Raw genomic sequence first — 16,527 nt, 5'->3', positions numbered from 1 at the left:
CTTCTGCAGAAGCTAGCAGAACCTCAGGGTGTGTCCTATGGAGTTTGGCACCATGTCAGGCTTGTTCCTGCACATACAGCAAATTGTTGATCACACTGGGATCCAGGGAGTTAGGGGTGTCTTAGTGGGAGAGGCTACAGCCATCAAGGAATCTGGTAATTATGGAGGTAGTTGGGCTTCAGCAATGTTTAACAACCCAAGGTGCGTATTTAATGTTGTGGCTGATCAGTGCGTAAATTTACAGTCTCTTCATGTGCTTCGGTGTTTGTCTACTTCAGTTGTAAACCAAATCTTGGGCATCATGGTTTTTGCTCAAATCTGGCAGGCTAACTAAATGTTTCAGTTCAGCAGTATACGCAGACAAGGCCATGCACTTGTTCCTTGAGCATGACAGGACAAGCTTTTTGAGTGCCTGCGTCTCACAAACCCCTGCATGTAGCCCCCTTTTAGCTGATAGTGGCAAACTAGTGTATACAGAACTGTCAGGTCACATTTTGTTGGGACCCAGTGCATCATATCAGACTTTAATTAGAGTACACTTAATGGAAAACGTGAGCCATTTAGATTTAATTTCCATCATTTTAGAGCTCATTTGCATGCAGTACCTTGATTATCTCTCCCAAAAGCTCACTGAAAGGACGGGCTGACAGTCTGATTTAAAAACAGGTATATAGTTTTCAACCTCATCATGTTCATCAAAGCAGATGTGTATTATTTTGATCTCACATATCAGAATGGTGAAAAGGACAGCACGTCAATTAAAGTGAGTGAATACCACAACTAATGAGGAATCAGCAAAAAACAGATTGTAAGCCCTAAAACCCCAATATGGTAACCTCTGAGCACAATTTAGTCATTGTTTTTATCTCATTGGTCAATCAATGACCAGTGTTCTTGTGTTGGACCTATTCAGTTCTTGCAAAGACTCCAACTTTTCTTTTCTTCTTTTACAAAAATGAAAAAAAAAAAAAAAAAGACATCTTTGGTGATCCCATGCTGTACCTGTTCCCGTATGATGCTGACACAGGCCTTAAATGTCTCAACAACTATTAGGCGGATCGCTATTAGATGCATGCACACATTATAATAATGGTAGTGCTTTAGTAGGCTAGACTTAGAGTGATCAAATGGATATTCTTTAACTTAAAATCAGTTTAGTCCTTTTATTGTGAGCAAACATGCTAAATTACAAATTGTGTGCATAATATGATATCTTTCAAAATGGTCTATGCCACTTTTAAACTTCTGATGTTAAAGTAGGGAAATCAAGTGAAATAATTAAAATTAAGCATAGAGGTATATTCATTTTTGTCAAATTTATGTCCAAGCACTTTCTGTAAAATAATGAGTGAAGTTATCGTAACATGTGTCTGTTTCTCCGCTTTAGTACATTTTCACTTCTAGGTTTTCAGCTAACAATGGATGTTTTATGATCCACAATATTTTTTTTATGAGCACCTTAAGGCCAGCGCTGTTTGTACACTAATGAATCTCACTATTAGAGTTGCACTTGCAATTTTATGTGCTACACATGCAAATTAAAACACCAACGTGGGGTATATATATTGGATTAGATGAGGGACTTTTTGCACAAATGTAAAATAATAATCATAAAAATTGTTCTCAATAGTAAAATGTGAAGCATGTTAAAGCCTAATCTAACTTCTGCAATTTTGACAAAGCGTGTCACGTCTTCAATATCTTGCACAACGAGCCTTCAACATGGGCACAGAGGAAGCCTGTTGGATTGAGCAACACCACAATATATGACCAGCCAAGGCTGACTCATATAAAAAATATATATATATACATACAATACAGTATTCACATTAACCTGTCAGAAAAAAATCTTCTCTTTGCGCACTTCTGCAGTCCACTCAGATCAAGGCAAAACCAGATTTTGACAGTAAATGAGCAGGAAAATGAATGAACCAGGGTCAAATTAACCAACAAGGTGTTCAGCTATAAATGAACCCCTTTCAAATCCTTTGACCCAACGTAGCTAGTGTGTTGAGAGATGATTGCATCTCTTCTATGCATGCATTTGGACACTTAGAGGCTTGTTTAACCCCTTATGGAGAAAGGAACCATAACTTCAGCGCACATTTTAAATTGCATTCAAGTGCCTCTCAGACTGAGATTTGTGGTTGGATGTGGTTCTTCAGAGAAGATCAAGAAAACATTCTCAAGTTAAATCCTTGTCAGATATGCTCAAGGTCCTCCTCATGTTGACATGTGCATGAATAATGGTATAAATATATGTTTACATTTGTTTAAGGGTGAGGAACCATATATAGTAACTTAATTTAATCTTGATTTTATGACGTGAGGCCCGACAATAACACTCAAAGATGGAAATTTAGAATTTCCAAATATGTCAACGAGTGCCCTATAAAGGGTTAATCGTTGTGTCGTAATGTAGCCAGCCCCATCATAAACAGACCGGACTCCCATGAAGGCCCACACAGGAGCACCTCAGTGGACACTCCTCCATCTTGGCTCACACACCCCCCCTCCCCTGTAAAGTCAGGGAGCTGACGTCCTGCCTCTGGCTGTTGCAAACGCACAACTTCCCTGCCAAGGTAAATACACTCTTGTGTTGCTAAACTGACATTCATTCACTCTCCAGCGGCCATGTCGCTTTGGGTCCGTTTGCTTGTGGAGAGTCTGGAGAAACTTTAACTACTTTATCTGTCTGCTCGTGGCCGGAGCTTGTGGTGATGGACCGGGTTAGCCTCTACTAGCTAGCGGCTACAAAGTTAGCCCCGTGTTACGACGATGCTAACTAGTGTGTTCGTCGATGCGTTGGGGGTGAGGAACTCGTTTACATGTTAAATGCAGACCGAGACGTGGCAGACACCCGCAGGGGGCTAACAGGTCCCGTTAGTTTGCTGCTGTTTCATGCTCTTCAGACGACGTGAAGTTATTTAGGTTATTTAGGGTTTGGTAACCGGAGTTAGCAGGGGTTAGTCTTCCACAGGCTGGTCACTGCTAAACTTTGTAAGAGTCCGTATGTGTTCCTGTAGGAGTTAAATGGAGACTGTGGTGCGACTCGATAGCTAAAACCAAACAATATGCAAGTGAACGGTATCCTTAAGTGTTAGTCTTACATAATACGCTGCCTTGCCGAAAGTCCTAAACTGTTTATATTTCGTCGGTGCGCCTTTAGCTGTGATTACAGTACACATTCACTGTGGCGTTGTTTCAAGAAGCTTCTGCAATGTCACAATATTTATTCTCATCCTGTTTTGTGTTTATTTTTTCTCTTGCATTGATGATCAGAGAGTCTGACCACTGCACAAAGCCACAATTTGAGCCCAATGAATCTTTACATTGTCATCTTGGAATATGCCTGTGCCATCAGGGAAGAACAAAATCCACTGATGGACTAACCTGGTCATTCAGTATGTTCAGGTAGACAGGTGACCTCATTCTTTGGGCATAATGTTGCTGAATCTAGACCTGAGCTATTGCAACAACCCCAGATCATAGCACTGCCCCCACAGGCTTGTACAGTAGACACTTGGCATGATGGGTGCATCACTTCATCTGCCTCTCTTCTTACCCTGATGCACCCTCTCTCTGGAACAGGGTCAATTTGGGCTCATCAGACCTTCTTCAGCCTTCTTCGATTGAAGCCTTTTTCTCGGTTAGTCTCTCTGATTATCAGGATTTGGTTTGATGGTTTCCCACTATCCTTCCGGTTTCTAATAATGCCTTGGACGGTTCTTAACCCATTTTTAGTAGATGTTTTCTCTGCTTGATGCATGCCAATGATTTGACCCTTCTCAAACAGACTAACACCTTTTCCACGACCATGGGACGCGTCTTTTGACATGGCTGTTTAAGAAATGAGAAGCTACTCATTGCATCATTTGGTGTTAGATAACTTGTTGTCAGCTGAAAGATAATCGCCCATACAGTAATCATCCAATAGGAGGCTTGTACCTATTTGTTTAGTTAAATCCAGTTGGCAAATTTTTATTGGCCAAGCAGTGTATTAGGCCTTACATCAGAGACAGGTGGTTGTGTTTCTCTTTCATTGTTGGAAGTGTTATCTCTGCTTCCTTTAGTGTTTACTTTACAGATAATGGTAGAATATACAAACATTAGTCACGTCACAGTGTGTTAAAATATAACAGGACCACAAACAACAGCATACAAAGTTAGTTAAAGGCAGAATTAGATTCAGGGAGGCTGTATTAGAGTGAACCTAGTTGATACGCCTTGTATCTAATATTATACAAGCTGAGTGTGTGCTCACTGGCCATCACTGTTGTTGTCAACAGGTGGAGAGTTAATCTGTGAAAGAAAGTCTGAGGAGGGTCCCACTAAGAGAATAATCCTTCACTCCCTCTTGATCGACATGGGGGCTGTGGTCTCAAGGTGGAGGGTTTGTATTCAGATCTACTTCTGTCTCTTCACTTTGGTAATATACAAGGTTACAAAGTTGTCGGTTCAGATGCACATGCACAACTTCCGAATACCGCAGCAAACCTCAGGCACAAACAGTCTCATACAGATTTACATAAATGTTCATGCTAATTCTACTCTTGCCATCACATGTTATCTTACTGGCATGCACATGTAATCTAAATGAGGCCCTAACACTGGACGCACTTATAGCACATACACAAGTGTGCAAAAGTGGGAAGTAGAACCAGAAAGTTTCCACATCCTTTCAAGAAGTTGCTTGCACTGTTGTTTTGGAAACTGTCATGATTTAGTCACTTTGACAGAAAGTGTTTGTCTTTCAGGCCAAACCGTCCACTGTGGAGATTTTGGAAGGAATTGAGAAGGTATGGTTAACCTAAAAAAAAAAAAAATGCATTAACTTTAAAGCAGCAGTGACACACAATCCAAATACCAGAAGTGGATGATTTTGTAAGCAGTTAAACTTGTATTCAAGACATTTTTTCAGTGAAACTCTTCAAACTTTCTGAGTGTTGAGCTGTGTCCTCACCATATCATATCCATTGCAATATAAATTATGTAATGCGAGCACCAAGTGTGTGACCATCTAGGTTCTTCTGGTATAGTCAGTATGTTGCGTCAGTGACAGGCAAACAAGCTCCTCGTTGGTTAGGTGATAGGGCTTCACTCTTCTGCAGTTAAGCTAGTGTTAGGCTATTTTCAGCACCTGCCCTTGGAACAGGAAACCACATTCTCTTCATCTTCACATCAGGGAGATTTCTGGAAGAATCTTTTAGAAAAATAATTTCATAATTTGTGTAGCAATACTTTTAATGTGCAGCTGTAAGAGCTCATATGGGGAAAAAAACAACAACAACATAGACTTTAAGACTGAATGAACTGGTATAGCAGTTCATCCAGTGCTTAGAGTGACACACGCACATGTTACAGTGGAACCATAGTGACCATGAGTGGATCCCAGTTTGTCTACCAGCTATTTCTGGAAGAAGTGGTCAGCACTCTTAAGGCAGTGGTGTAATATTTCAATTTAAAACAAACTTCTTAAAGTTTATCACCTGTTTGTCGGTGACAGAATAATAATAAATGACACGAGTACGAGTCCGAGTACATGACTCTTTTTTTTTTGCTAGAAGAGAAAATCTAATCAGGGTTTCACCAAAAACGTTTACTTGGCCTAGGTTGGATTTTACTTATATGTGGTGTCCTTGAAGTTGTACTGCATACACCAAAAGAATTTCTCTCTATTTGCATCTGTGTAAAAATATGAAACCCATATGCAGTTGCAGAAATACGCTCAAAGTGTAAAGGCAAGGTAACTCTATCAGTACCCGAGGGTAGATTTGGTTTGCTGTTATGTGAAGTTAGTTGGCAGCTTTCACACAGATAACACATTAAGAGACAGTTACAAATGTACAATAAAACACTCATGATAGATAGACAAAAAATAAATAGAATAAAAAGGCTGTACAGTCAATAAATTAAAGTTTAGTCCATAAAACTTTCATGGTGTTCCTTAATCTACAATAACCTAGTGATAGTTAGTCATAAAAAGTCATAAAAGCAAGTGTTAAAAAGTCCAAATTTAAGACATTAAAAAGTTTTAAATACGAGTATATGCTTAAATCCTTGCATCCATTTACCACTTCATTCACTTTTTGTTCAATGCGCTGGTGGTATTCATAGTTAGATCCTTGTAGTTCTTTATAGATAGATAGATAAATACTTTATTGATCCCCAAAGGGGAATCCAGAGAGTCTTGCCACTCACAGAAACACCCAACCACAATACAATATAATAAACAAGACATGAGAACACAATACAGGGCTTTGTTTGTTTGTTTTTTTCTTTGTTTTTGTTTTTTTTTGTTTTTGCTTTCAAGCATTTGAAGCTGGCTAATGGTCTCCGCTTGCTAATGCTTAGTTTTTCTCCATGCACCAGACGTGCACCAACATGACTGCAATATTATGAAAAAGTGTGCGGTGAACTATTTCTAATAAGTCTAGTTTTACTTGGCCTATCAACAGAGTTTAATTGTACGTAGTTTGAAGTTAGCAATTTCCTCAAAAGTTGAAAGAGATCCAGTGATGCTGCGACTTGCTGCTACGTCGCCTTAACTTGGTCATGTGATTTGGACGCTCCAGCGCGTCTGTTGAATCCAGAGGGTTAAATTTAACACATAACAGTCTCAAAAAGTCCTAAATTCCTCCTGTTCCAACCTGCAGTAACCCTGTTAAATGCCATTCTGTTGAAATATATTGAGAAATGATACAGGGTGATGACCCAGTTCTTCTGCTGTCAAACCTAACTTTCACATTAATGATCCACATCTCGGTGCAGATGCTTGAACATCTCCCTACAAAAAGAGATGTAGTATATAATGGTAGGAACGAACACTGCTTTCCTTTAAGCAAAAAAATGGAACTTCGCAACCTCACTTGGTGCCCCTTCAAGTATAAATTGTTGTTTGTGGCATTAAAATTTATTGATGATCTCTTTAGAGAGTAAAAGGAGTTGTGATTTGGTGTTATGATATTATTCTTAAGAATTTGAATTACAGTTTCATGTCAACAGTCCCTTTTAATGGGATTTCTTTCATGGCCAAATATAATTTTCATTCATTTTTCTCACACAGGACATACAGGTTCTTGAGGAGTACAGTGAAAAGTATCAAAGGCAGCTGAAGATATGGATGGGACGACTGCTTTTTTACTCATCTCTTCTCTACTTGATCACTTGCCTCGTTGTGTATTTCTGGTACCTGCCCGAACAGTTAATGGGGCGACTCGTGTTGTCTCTTCCCTTTGTAATATTTCCATTTTTGTAAGTATACAAGAGAAGCGATCACATTTTCACTAAACTGTTCTGTAACGTTGCCCAACAACATTTGTTTTTTTCGTCTTTTCTTTTCAGAGTGTGGGTACTTCGAAAAGTGCTCATAATTATTTTTTCACGAAGAACGGAAAAAAACAGTAAGCTCCTATTTTGTGTTCTTACAGAAGTTCCTTATTATGAATGTATTTTTTTTTAAGGTTCATATGACACAGATCTTTTTTATTTTTTTTTTCCAGATGGCAAATTAGAGGATCTTAAAGCAGAAAAGAGGAAAATAGTAAGTGATATTTTCATATTTGTTGAATTTCATAATATTGCTTGTATAGTTTTGTATACAGTACTTTGCAAAAGTTTGAGGACGAACAGGATTTAAAAATCAACGCCATGATTAGTTTTAATTTATCGGTTAACTTCAAAAGAAGCCAGTTCTCCGACATATTTTCACGTAAAGTTTATAAGATAATCTGCAAGTAGTTAGTTAGAGTTTGTCATGGTTTAAATGTGGATTAGGTTTACTTTGTGGTTTCTACATGGCGCCCATATAAAAGCTGTACACTACCAGTCAAAAGTTCTTATTCAGTTCAATGAGAAGGTGTGTCCAAACTTTTGACATCTGCAGCAAGACTCTGTCTTTGTTGTTACAAACTAAGTATAATTCTCATTGGAGTCACATTTATGTTGTTTTTTTTTTTGTGTTTTTTTCCAAGTAGTTTTTTTTGCACAATAACATCTGTCGAACACTGTAATTTTTATTTCTAGTCGTCCTCCACCGACGTTAAGACTCACACGTCATGCAAGTTACGTGGAAAGCCTAATTCGCTGATCTTCTTTTCTAATTTGGGATCTGTGCAGACAGCATTTGATTGGTACAGTGACATAACCCAGTAAACCACTCTGCTAATGTCACTTTAATTAATAGCATTTAGCACAGGAAAGAAATAAATCTGAGAAATTGCTTGTCATCCTCTGTCAAGTCTAATAACTTTCAATAATTAGGGCTGATGGATTTTCACACTCTCCATTATCGAACTAGTGAATGTAATTATTCTTCATATTATATGTAAACATTTTAAACGTTCTGTATTTATTTCAAATGAAGATGTAAAATTTAGTAACCGTATGATGCCCGTTCTCTTTTATTTGTCATGTTATCAGAGGTGATTCTAACATGTTGATGTGTGGTTATAAATGCCTGTTAATTACGCCCGATGATCATCAAATAATTACTCTAGTTTAGCGCTATGGCTACAGGAGTCATTTATTTGTAGGATGTATTGAAAGAACAATTTAAGAAGTTAGCACGACAACGCCCTTTAATGTTTTGTTTCTTTCCAGCTTGAAGAAGTTATGGAAACCGAGACGTATAAAAACGCCAAAATGATTCTGGAGAGATTTGATCCTGATTCCAAGAGAAAAAATGTGAGTTTATGTTGTTTTTGAAATTTGCCGTGCAAATAAAATACTATAATTGGGTTTGTTTTATGCATTTTATGTTAAATCGCGCTCTTTATTTGCATGAAGGAACTAGAATCCACTCCGCTTGGACCCCAGATGACTCCAAAACCAGGACAAGGTAAAAATAAGTTTTGATGCTTCTGCAGCAGACGGCACCATTTGCTATTCTTCTACTCTGGCGGTTCTTTGCTATTGTTAACCAACCAGGAATGTTTTGTTTTTTTTGTTAGAGCTCCGCCAGCGTAATGTCATCCCAAAGACCCCCCCGGTGGTGGTGAATCCTGCAAACAGCGCTGCTGCTGCTGCCCGCCCTCCTCTTGCCTCTGGGCCCACCTATCCTGGACGATCTTCCCACTCTGCTCCAGGTGGACCCCCAGAGAGGGGCCTGTCAGCTATGGCTGCTCAGCAGAGCTTGATGAGGAAGCCTGTGACCCCTGGAACACCTGTTCCAGGAGTCGGTGAGTTACCTGCACACAGGGGGACCGGATCATAATGTGGTCGATTAAGGTGTGATTTACTCTTCCCTGGCTCTGTGTCCCCAGTTGCTCAAAGCTCTGTGGTGTGTGTTGTCAGCATTGCTGTGGTATGTTGTACAGTAGTTGTAATGGGTAATTATACGATTAAAATATCTTACTAAAAGGTGCAGCCTTTCTCAAACAGGTGAGAAGAAACTATGTAGAAATTGACAATCACTTTCGGTACAGTAAGAATTGTATTTATCCCAAAAGGATGTGAGACTTTACTTTCATGACTCCTTTTAAAGATTGAAGGAAAAACAAACTAGTTGTTTTATATGTAAGACGCGTAGAGGTTTTGAATATTCAATATTAATTACTTCTGGACTACGACCACTCAATAAAAAAAAAAAAAAAAAATGCAAATAAATGCAAACTGTAAAGAAAATGTGCTCCTCGAGTGGAGGAAGCTGCAAGCTGTAATTGCCATGTGGAATGCCAACTGTGAGGTATGCGCGTTGCAGGATTACATTAACTATGATTAATTAGCCAGACCTGCGTTTGTTCTCTGGGCAATGGTGGTGGAATCTCACTAAATGTCTTTTAATGCTCAGTGAAATTGCCTTTGGCATTGGGAGCACCTCACAAATGGTTTACATGACTTGATGTTATCACCTGCTTCTGTTGAAAATTGAAAGTGAAAAGCAATTTGATACAAAGAGTCACCACAGAGTTTCCATATGTTGGTAAATTAATAACCAGCAGGATGCTGAGACTCTGCCAAGTCTCACAGAAATGACCAGTCATCTTCCTATGATTGCTCTTGATGTTAGATTATATTAATTACTACTCACCAACGCAGCAGGGATTCGGAACGTGCTTCGCAAGTGAGATCCGGTGCGAAGTCATTAAGAAAAAGGGGCAGGTTTTTGTAAAAAAAAAAAATTATCATGGTTTGTGCAACAAATTATTTCACGGGGCCATTACTGACAGCGTCCCCTGTTTATTGAAGTTTGCATTCGAGGCAGCAGACTGTCTTAACGGGCACTGACGCTGTGCTTTAACAGGAATGCACCCTCCAGGCCCGCCCCTGGCCAGACCCGTGCTCCCGAGGGAACGAGGTGCTATGGACAGAGTCGTGGAGTATCTTGTTGGAGATGGTCCTCAGAACAGGTACTCTTCCTGGAAATGCAGACAGCGCTACATTTGTATTATACGTGCAATGCATTCTTTTGTCAATTTACATAATACAAATCTACCAGATGCTGTTGCTGTGGAGATTAGTGTTAAAATGCAGATGACTCTGCTAAAGTAAGAATTACTTACACTTCCTCTCCAATCGAGCTGCCATCATTGTTATCATCAATATATTTTTTTTATGCCTTCTAACACTGGTCCCTCGTTCTTTATAACCATCTTGACCGGATTGTCTTTCCTTCCTTGTAGATACGCTCTCATATGTCAGCAGTGTCTGTCCCATAACGGCATGGCATTAAAAGAAGAATTTGAATACATCGGTAAGACTTGGAGAACACTCTTTGTCAGTCTCCATCAAACACTGCGCCTTCATTTGCCCTCTAGCATTTGGCAGCATAGTATATCATATGGCTCTTAAATGCCTCTGCCACTACCAACTCCTGTAAGCAAAAACAGAGCAAGATTGAATATGCAAAGCAGCGCTACACATCAATCTGAAATGTTTATGCATCTCAGGCATTTTTTGTCATTGGTTCATATTCATGTCTATTAATCTGTGTCTGGTTCAGAATCTATTAGCGGGGTTACGTGAACTATATTCGCGGCGTTTCGTTTGTGTCGTTTCAGCCTTCCGTTGTGCGTATTGTTATTTCTTGAACCCGGCGAGAAGGACTCGGCCTCAGGCTCCCAGACTCCCCGAGGTCACCGGCGAGCTGAAGATGCCGTCGGAGACGCTGTTACCGTTGTCTGCTGCTGATGGGGAGGACAGCCAGTGTGTTTTAGGTGATCAGGATTTTAAAGCACTGCAGTTTTAGAATAATAGCGATGATACGTTTAATCAGCTTTTACCAATATGAGTGGTGGTGTGTATTAGGAATATATTTGTACACATTTACAATCAAATCTATTGATCTTATTAACGTTATTTTTTTCAATACTGGTTTTAAATATGTGCAAATCTAACACGAAAAACTGTCACTAATTATCAGGGAAAACCAAGTCTGCTGACGATCCCGCCGGAACAGATACCCAAGAGCCAAGCACGCCAACAACCACAGAGCCCAGCTCTGCGTCAGACAGCCCAAACACTCCAGAGTCACAAGACCTGCCCTCTGAGAAATCTGACGGGGAGCAAGATCTGTCTGCCATGGAAGTGGAATAAAACAGCGGAGGGGTGATTTCGACACGAGTCGGGCTGGAACTTTTTTTTTTTTTTCTCTGAAGAAACGGTTAGCTTATAAGTAAAAGCCGTAAGTTAGAATAGCACAGTAACAACCCAGCCGTTAATGTGATTTTCAGCTTACAGAATGTTCTTTCTTTTCAGAGTTGCTTTTATAGTTCTATCAATAGTAATGAGCTCAATATTAAATGGTACAGCGCTAGCATTTGGTAGAAAGTGCCAAACACACATCGTGTCCGGGATGATAACATGTTCATAACAGAGCTGTAAGGATTTAATGTTGTTTTTGAGATTGTAAAGGAAATTCCATGTTTTCTTTGTCTTCCACATTTTATTTGTTTTTGACTGAAATTCTGACATTATTCTTTCTAGTTTGTTCAAGCACAAAAAGAAATAATTTTGCAGGGGGAAAAAAAAAATATTTATGGGAAATTATTTATAAGTATTTTTCTATAATGCTGCAGATGTCATGACAGTGTTAGCTGGGGTGCTCTGCAGCACCGAGGTGCTAACATGTTTACACAGCCACGGTACCGTAATAGGAATTCACATGCATTATGTATTTATTGGTGGAAGAGAGGAAGGCAGATTTATGTCTGTACTGTGCATCCGCCCTAAGTGCCTTTTATATTTTAAGTCTTTGGTTCAGAGTATTGTCCATAAAACCTTTTTACATGTAGACAATGAATGAATAAATGACAGTAGCCATTTGCTGAATGTATGAATTTCTGTTCTGTATAAATAATATGAAATAAACATTTAAGAACATGTCTATATGTGTGCTCAGGATCACGACACCCCTGTCTGGATATATGTTTATATCTAAAATATATACTGTATATATCACCGCGCGAACAGCAGCTCTCCTCTGTTACCTGTGTTCTGCCGTGTTGTATTTTAAATAGGTGCCCATTTTCTTCTCTGTCCGGGCGCTCACCTGGCCCTTTATTTAAACGGTCCATTTTCATTAGCGAGCCAATTTTAGCTTGTGATCATTTTATTTTAGCTCATTGATCATTTTAGACAGTGTAAGATAATGGTGCTGACACAGAGCCTGACCAGCCTTGATTGCTTGACCCTCTTCATTTGCAACAAGAAAGTCATTGCGGCTACAAAGTTGCTCTCTCCGCCGTCACGTGACCCTCTTCCCCTGAAGATACACCGTAAACTATTGGTGAGGTCAACATCCCACATCTTCTATGGGTTTTGATAATGTATGTTTACAGAGACGTGACCTCCCGGGCCTTGTAATGCATCAATGTGACACCAACAGTAACGCCTGATTCCACCGCATGCTGTTTGAGGTTGACCTCTGACAAGAGCCAAACAGGGAAAAAAAATGGGACATCAATAGGACACAGTTTGGATGTTTTCTCACCACTGGGAGGTTGTTCAGTATACATAGCCTGCACATATGTGCATCATCATAATATATCACATCTCTGTGCGGTGTGGTTTGAAAATGCGTGTTTGAGTTTATATTTTGGATTCTGGAGCAGTGAATCATTTCTTGACAGTTTGTGTTTCACGATATTATTTTGTTTTTTGTGTGTTTGTGTGTGTGTGTGTGTGTGTGTGCAAGGTTTTCCACTCTGCAACAACATGCGGTTTTCTGTTTGGCTTTTAAATGCATGAACACATTCACGGACAGATGAATGATCACAGAGAGAATAGTGAAACCAGTTACTCCGATGCTAGCTTTTGTGTGGTGCGATGATTTTTATCTTCGCATAGCTAAAGGCCATCCTAAATATCGATTGAATAGGCACAATCAATATTTGAGGAGGCCTTCAGCTATCTGATTTTATTCTGTAGTTATCGTAGTCTACACCTAATTGACCACCGTATGAACCTTTTATATAACGCTGTTGGCGTGATGTAAAATCCAAAGACACACTCTGAGGTTTTGTGTCCAATTGTCGAAACATTCAAAAGATTACATCTGGACTGCTATCATGGAGAAGCTAATTGTTTTTCAAGGATGACAAATGACACGCAAAGCCCTGGTGCCAAGGTAATTCTGAGCAAGCGATGAAAATGTACAGTGGGGCTGTCCCAAGGTTCATAGTTCTTTTCATACTCATCTCTCACATGTGCATTCGAGGCCACTTGACTTAAATTTATACTGATCTTTTATTTATACCCAGAAAAAATGGCAGATAAGAAACATAAGTGTTCTTGATATTGTGTTTTGTCATATCTAGCAGCCAAAGATTGAAATCCTGCGAAACAATTTTCTGAAGAAATGAAAGAGCGTGCCCTCCTGAACCCTGGAGGAAAATAACCCCGCGGTGCGAGGCGGAATATGAAACAGAGGCACAGAATAAGTAAAATAGACAAGTGCACCAGGCTTGTCACTTTTCCATTTGCTGCCCCCGAGTGTGAGCACTTCAAAATTCTCCTCATCTCGGCTAAGACCTTCATCGTTATGCTCTATCTACTGTACTGAATACGAAAAAAGTACCATATCAGACAAAGGTAATAAGGAAGGGAGTTTTAAAGATTTACCATGTTTCTGTCAGTCACGAATGCAACAGGAAGAACAACAGAGCCATAAATATACCGAAGGCGCGCTATTGTGCACAGGGGACAATGTGGAAAACGCTGAGAGGAGTGTCACAGAAGTAGTTAACGTGGTTGTGATATTAGACATCGCCACTGGCTCTTGACAACAGCATCATTACACAGTAATAAGAGCACAATCTCCTTCAGAGAAGCATTAAAATCAAATTAGATTATACAAGCACTTGGCTTGATGAGCTGCGAGGGGTGATGGTTCCCGAGCAGCGGATCTCTGGTTATTACTGTAAAGCTCTTTAGGTGCTTGGGTTTGAATTGCCACTCGACAAAGCTTTCCACAAAAGGTCATCAGCTTCCGAGAAATTAGTTGTTTTGTTTTTTTAAAAAATTCAAATCAGTTTAAACCTACACGCCGAAGCAGACGGATGGTTTTCTGCCCCCCACCTCCCCGCGCACCCTACATTATATCTGTCAAATCATTGCATGCTGCTGAATGCATGATGCTCACAATAAAGCACAGTGTTGTGGTTTATACCAGAGTGACATTCAGGGATCAGAGAGCATTGTCATTCTCTGTCCTATCTTGAACTCATTATACCACTGAGCGATGGCATCTGTTCCGGCACCAATAGGGTTTGACAGTTATTGCTGCAAACAGGCCAGCACCTTAAATATATACTACACACGAAGAGGACGCACTTTTTGAAAGATGGTGTGTGTTTAAAACCTAACTAACTAAAAATGGAGCTATAGGAATTAAATTCCAATGTTCTTGCACGTGCATATTTTTTTGTGCTTGTCAACTGATATATTGATTCATTTTATATATTGGAATGAAACATGCCCTAAGAATCAATAAGATAAAAAAAGGTTAACCTAAATTTACAAGTCCCGTCATATGCAGGATATATTTAGCTTTAGAGCACAAGGAACATAATTTTGAAGCTCATGAAACAACCAGGAAAAAAAAAAGGAATAGAGAAATGGAAGGCTAAGACAACACACCCCTTCCACTAGCTCATGTGGAAATCATACAAAGCATCCTGCAGGCAGCAGGTTCATTTTATGGCTTCATCTATTACCACACTGTCATTGTTAATTGTCTTCTTTTTACCTCTGCAGGATTCTCCAAATTGGTCCTATCGAATGTGACAGGAGGAAGAGCATTAAGCATCTGACAAGATGATATCTAAGTTCAATTTCCTACTCCTCACCTGATTTATACCTGCAGCAGATCATTTTCCTTTCTGTCATAAAGACCTCTATAAATCAGTGGTGCTTATGGAAGCACTACAGAACAGGGTCCCTGGATTTGTATCCCCTGTGTTTGCTATTAGGAAGCCATTACAGCCACATTTTCCTCCTTCAAACAAAAATGATCAAATCTAATACTGGCAAGATTAGAGAGATAAAGAGAGAAAGGGCTGGCGGAGCTGTTCAACACACTCCCCTATCTAAACAATATGCTCCAAACTCAATAAAAACAGGGCTTTCTGCCGGTGACACCATTATCCATCTGTTTGGACAAAATTGCTGTATCATGGTATAAATCTGCGATACAAGTGACATATCCTCTAAAATAAAAGGGAACATTAACTGCTCTATCTTCTAGAGGCCATGGGACTAGCTGGCTATAAGCTCAGTCAAGTGTGATGGCAGTTATACTGTGTTTTACTAGACTGCAGACAATTATACTTTGCTCCTCTCCCCTAAGAAGACAAACTGCCATGGCTTCAACTGAAATGATTTCAAATAGATTTTCCAAAATGTCTGTCGCCAGATTGCTTCCATACATTATTTCACTTAAATGGAGGGGAAAAAAAGAGGGAGCAAATCCACAAATCAATCACAACAGCCCACTTTACCAGATGGAAAGACGAGAGCTTTCAAGTGTGTGTGCGCGTCTGCGAGTGTGTGCGCTCGCGTTTGTGTACGTTTTGTGGACCTGCAGAAGGGGACAGTTATGGGATGTGCACAGTCCTGTCTCTGTTATGTGTCTCACTCATGTTGAAGGATGACATAGCGTATCTATTTTCAGTGGCGAGCTGACAGTGCTGTAAGAGAGGACTAATGTACAATGAACTGACCCTCAGACTTGTGGCGAGTTCAGCAACTACTTAATAAAGTAGTGAAAGGGCCGACCATAAGATAAGATAAGATAAGATAAGATAAGATAAGATAAGATAAGATAAGATAAGATAAGATAGAAATTTACATGACTAGTGCACCGATCAGCCGCAACATTAAAACCACAGACAGGAGATTAGAGTAAATAACAACTGTGACAATACAACATGCTCATGTTCTGTTGGGAAACTTTGGGACCTGGCATTAATGTCGATGTTACTTAGACATGTACCACTCACCTAGACCAGACCAGGCACCCCCACCCCATAGCAATGACACTCCTTGATGGTAGCAAGGACGCACACAAAATGGTTTAGGAACTCAAAA

The 16,527-nt window shown here is 39.7% G+C and overlaps 1 protein-coding gene across 3 annotated transcripts; it reads left to right on the top strand.

Annotated features, from left to right (window-relative positions):
- Nucleotides 1-2,474: 2,474 nt before the first annotated feature.
- lnpa (limb and neural patterns a) lies at nt 2,475-12,321 on the top strand. Of its 3 annotated transcripts, none has more exons than XM_047601503.1 (13): nt 2,475-2,582; nt 4,290-4,393; nt 4,758-4,799; nt 7,067-7,254; nt 7,345-7,403; nt 7,503-7,543; nt 8,602-8,685; nt 8,788-8,839; nt 8,952-9,179; nt 10,244-10,349; nt 10,623-10,693; nt 11,001-11,156; nt 11,363-12,321. In XM_047601503.1, exons 2-13 carry the CDS (start codon nt 4,367-4,369, stop codon nt 11,533-11,535), a joined length of 1,227 nt encoding a protein of 408 aa, XP_047457459.1. In that variant the 5' UTR covers nt 2,475-2,582; nt 4,290-4,366; the 3' UTR covers nt 11,536-12,321. The 3 variants fall into 3 exon arrangements, with proteins under 3 accessions (XP_047457459.1, XP_047457460.1, XP_047457461.1); XM_047601504.1 differs by lacking the exon at nt 2,475-2,582 and adding an exon at nt 2,655-2,811; XM_047601505.1 differs by lacking the exon at nt 2,475-2,582 and adding an exon at nt 3,592-3,649.
- Nucleotides 12,322-16,527: the final 4,206 nt, after the last annotated feature.

This window comes from Mugil cephalus, chromosome 12 (assembly GCF_022458985.1).
Source record: "Mugil cephalus isolate CIBA_MC_2020 chromosome 12, CIBA_Mcephalus_1.1, whole genome shotgun sequence".
NCBI lineage: Eukaryota > Metazoa > Chordata > Actinopteri > Mugiliformes > Mugilidae > Mugil > Mugil cephalus.
This window is presented reverse-complemented; position numbering and strand designations above follow the sequence as displayed.